The sequence below is a fragment of the Gekko japonicus genome, unplaced genomic scaffold, assembly GCF_001447785.1.
Source record: "Gekko japonicus isolate JY-2015 unplaced genomic scaffold, Gekko_japonicus_V1.1 scaffold1305, whole genome shotgun sequence".
NCBI lineage: Eukaryota > Metazoa > Chordata > Lepidosauria > Squamata > Gekkonidae > Gekko > Gekko japonicus.
The window spans coordinates 212,955-216,632 of NW_015170318.1; the positions used below are offsets into that span (position 1 = coordinate 212,955).

General features: G+C 48.2%; 1 protein-coding gene across 1 annotated transcript in view; it reads left to right on the forward strand.

The window, feature by feature from the left end:
• Positions 1 to 3,311: 3,311 nt before the first annotated feature.
• TMEM55B (transmembrane protein 55B) overlaps positions 3,312 to 3,678 on the forward strand; it is a 12,039-nt gene continuing 11,672 nt past the window's right edge. The window contains exon 1 of the mRNA XM_015418038.1: positions 3,312 to 3,525. Coding sequence (XP_015273524.1) covers positions 3,381 to 3,525 — 145 coding nt within the window. The 5' untranslated portion in view covers positions 3,312 to 3,380. The remainder of the gene's footprint in view (positions 3,526 to 3,678) is intronic.

Sequence of the window (3,678 nt, forward strand, 5' to 3'; positions counted from 1 at the left end):
ACAAGTTATTTCTTTGCCACTAACCCTTCTTTGTATTTTAATGAAGTACTTGTTCAAATCCAACAGCAGCTTCCTCTGTAGTCCAATATATCAATAGTTGAAGAGGATCATATGTAGTTATAATCAGTGTTCCCTCTAAGCTGAGTTAGTGTGAGCTAGCTCACAGTTTTTTAGCCTCTGGCTCACACGTTTTTATCTTAGCTCAGGAAGGATGGCTCCAGAGCAAACTAACGTATCCAGTAGCTAAATAATCTGCTCACAACTTTAATGCTAGTAGCTCACAAAGGAGAATTTTTGCTCAAAGGACTACATAGCTTAGAGGGAACATTGGTTATAATCATACGTAGCTTAGAGGGAACATTGGTTATAATCATACGTAGTTGTGAATTGTTGATGGTCTTCCCTTGGTGGGTGGCTATAACCACCTGGAAGTTAGCAACCCCACTAAACATATGAAATACCCGGCAGGACAGTCTGGCCTGCTCCTTGCAACATCAGGAGGGCCACACAGGATGAATAAGGACTGTGGGTAAGTATTGTCATCTCTCTCAACCACGTCCTTCCTCGCTGGGTCCTGCAACTGTTTGATTTGAGCCATGACGAAGGGCTGGAGGGAAACTGCGTAGACAGGAGTCCTGCAGCACCTTAAAGATCTTTATTTATTTTACAAAATATATATCCCACCTTTCTGCCCTCACAAGGGCTACCAAAGTTGCTAACGATTTAAAACGGATATGATATACCATATTTCCCCCTGCCAGACACACAGACCATCACAATAAATACAGAGCTAAAATATATACAAACACGTAGCAGCAACTGAAACATTAGTCAGGAAGGAGGGTTTACGGGGAGGACACCAAGCGAAAGAAAAAAGTCTTCACTCGCTGGCGGAAGATGGCAACAGAAGGGGACAGGGGGGATCTCTCTGAGAAGATTCAGAGTTTTGTTGCCACGAATAAGAAGGTCCTCTCCTGGGTAGGTCCCCACCTAATCTCAGAAGGGAGGGGTACCCACAGCAGAGTTTCTGAAGACGACCATTGCGGTTGGGCCGGTTCATAAGGGAGTCAGTGGTCCTTCATTTGGTCCAAAAGATCAGGGCCACATGACTTTCATGGGCCTGGGCACTTTTGCTTTCATGGGCCCCTCCCACCATAATAATATCAATACTGAAAATTATTTTTGCTGTAACTTCAAATACTTCAACCGTTTACATTTTTCTGTTTCAGAGGAAAAAATTAAAACATAAAAGTCTGTTTGTTTTCTTCTGATTTTAAAATAAATTAAAACGTTTTCGTGGGCCCCTGAAACTATCGTGGGCCCTAGACACTGTGCCTACTGGATAAGTGGGCCCTGCAAAAGAGGACCATGTTTTTGTTCCAGCTTTTTTGTGGACGAAGCCTACTTTATCAGAGGCATGCAGGTGGTCCTTAGGAGACACGCTCACACGGTATGCCCACCTAGTATAAAAAGGTAAAGGTTCCCTTGCTCGAAAGCCAGTCGAATTGCGGTGCTCATCTCCGTTTCAAAGCCGAAGAGCCAGCGCTGTCCGAAGACGTTTCCGTGGTTATGTGGCCGGCATGACTAAGCACCAAGGCGCACGGAACGCTGTTACCTTCCCACCGAAGTGGTACCTGTTTATCTCCTTGCAATTTCTTGCTTTCGAACTGCTAGGTTGGCAGGAGCTGGAACTAGATATGGGAGCTCACTCCGTCATGCGGCACCCGGGTCTCGAACTGCTGAACTACTGACCTTCCACAGCCTGCAGTTCAGCGTCTTAACCACTTGAGCCACCGCAGCTCCACTACCTAGTATACTTCTTCCATAAACAATGCCTCAAAGGCTTATAGTTTGGATGGCAGAGTAAGTCACTTTGGTAGGGTTGGCTTCTCCTCTGCCCTGTTTCAGATCTTCCCTATCTGAGATACAATTTCTTTGGCTTCTTTCCTGTTACAATTTCTTTGGCGTAGAACTGTGGCCACTAAAGCTACCATCCTGATGATGTCATCTGTTCCCTTGTTAGATATTATGGAGAGCACTTATGTTGTACTGAATGTTTTTAAAATGCAGTTTTAATGTTTTATGTATTGGGCATTGGCCCCATCTGTACACCCCCCTGAGCCCTGAGCCACCACCCCATCTAGGGGGTGGTGCCTGAGCCGGCTTGCGGGGAGGGCAGGTTATAAATTTAAATAATAAATTGTTGCTGATTTTTGTTTTCGCACTTTAAAATTGTAAGCTCAGTGTCTACCGCAATCATTTTGCGCAGTTTTCAGTCTGCGCGGATTGAAAATATTTGGCTGCATTGACAGGTTTCCGTGCTGAGTCTGTGCGAGGAAAGGAACGACTATGACTAAGCAGAAGGACGTGCTGGTCGCACCGAGTTTCTCTTCCGCGGGAGTTCCGTGTACTGCAAAAAAGAAACAAACAAACAGGCTACTTATAGCGGTCAGAAAACCACGTGAACTCAATTTGTTCCAAATTTGGCGCATAACTTTTAAGCCTTTAAATAAATAAAGATAAACAAAATGAGTTCATGTTAATGCAGAACATTAGTACCTCTCCCACCAAAAAGATCTCCTTATCCCAGTTTTAGATCTTGCGTGTATTTAAACGTCTCAAAATGTATCGAGACATACAGAAATTGCTTCCTTTGACGTCATCCGCATTGCTCCTTCCTATCAGCCCCGCCCCACTAATGAAATTGTGGCTGGGATGTCAATCATACTCCGAGGGGCGGGGCATGAGAGCTGAAGAAAGATGGGGGCGGAGCAAACAGGTTAAATCCTGATACGGGGCGGAGCCATCCCAGAAGAACGACGGGGTGAGTTTGGAAGTTGCCCAATAGGATTGTAGTGTTTTTGTCACGGACCGGAGAAGAAATGAGCTCGGCCAATGGGCTTGCAGAACTGAAATCGTGCTAGGGGCCCGTGGCCTCTCTCAACCAATGAGAAAAACCAGTCCTGTCACGTGGGTTTTATCCCGACCTCAAAAATTAGCCACTCAACGGCGCTTTAGTGAGAGTGAAACGCTTGATTCAGAAACAGCCAATGGAAAAGACAGAAGAGGAGCACGTGAAGAGGGCGCAGTGAGGCAGCAGTTGATACGGCGCTATGGGACAAAAAGGGCGGGTCTGTTTCCAGGCCAATGGAAGAGGAAAGGTTTGGGCCAGGCTCTGCCTCTACCCACCAATCGGAGGGTAGAGATCCTCATTCCTCATCACATGACTATTCCCACCCGTCCTCTTCGTCACCAATCGGAAGCCGAGAAAGCCGTTTCTCACGTGATCGTAGTAGTCGGCGAGTGAGGGGCGGGGTCGTGCGCTACGGAAGCCGATCGGGAGGCGGAGTAGGCGGTTGTGCGAGCAACAGCGGGCAGCGATGGCTGCGGACGGAGAACGCTCCCCGCTGCTCCCGACGGAGTCCGGCGATGGGGGCAACTCCGGCGTCGGAGGCCTGGTGGGGCCCGCTGGGCTGATGACAGGCTCCGCCTCGAACCCACCGGGGAAGCCGACCCCTCCTCAGGGTGAGCCAAGCCACGCCCCTCATTAATATGCAGGAGGGGGGCGGTGATAAGTGTGGGGGGGTCACCGGTGGAAAAAATACTAGATTGTTGGCGGGGGGGGGGGGGAAAATTTAGCCCTCGGAGAGCGCAAATGAATTGGCTTGGATGCCCGGG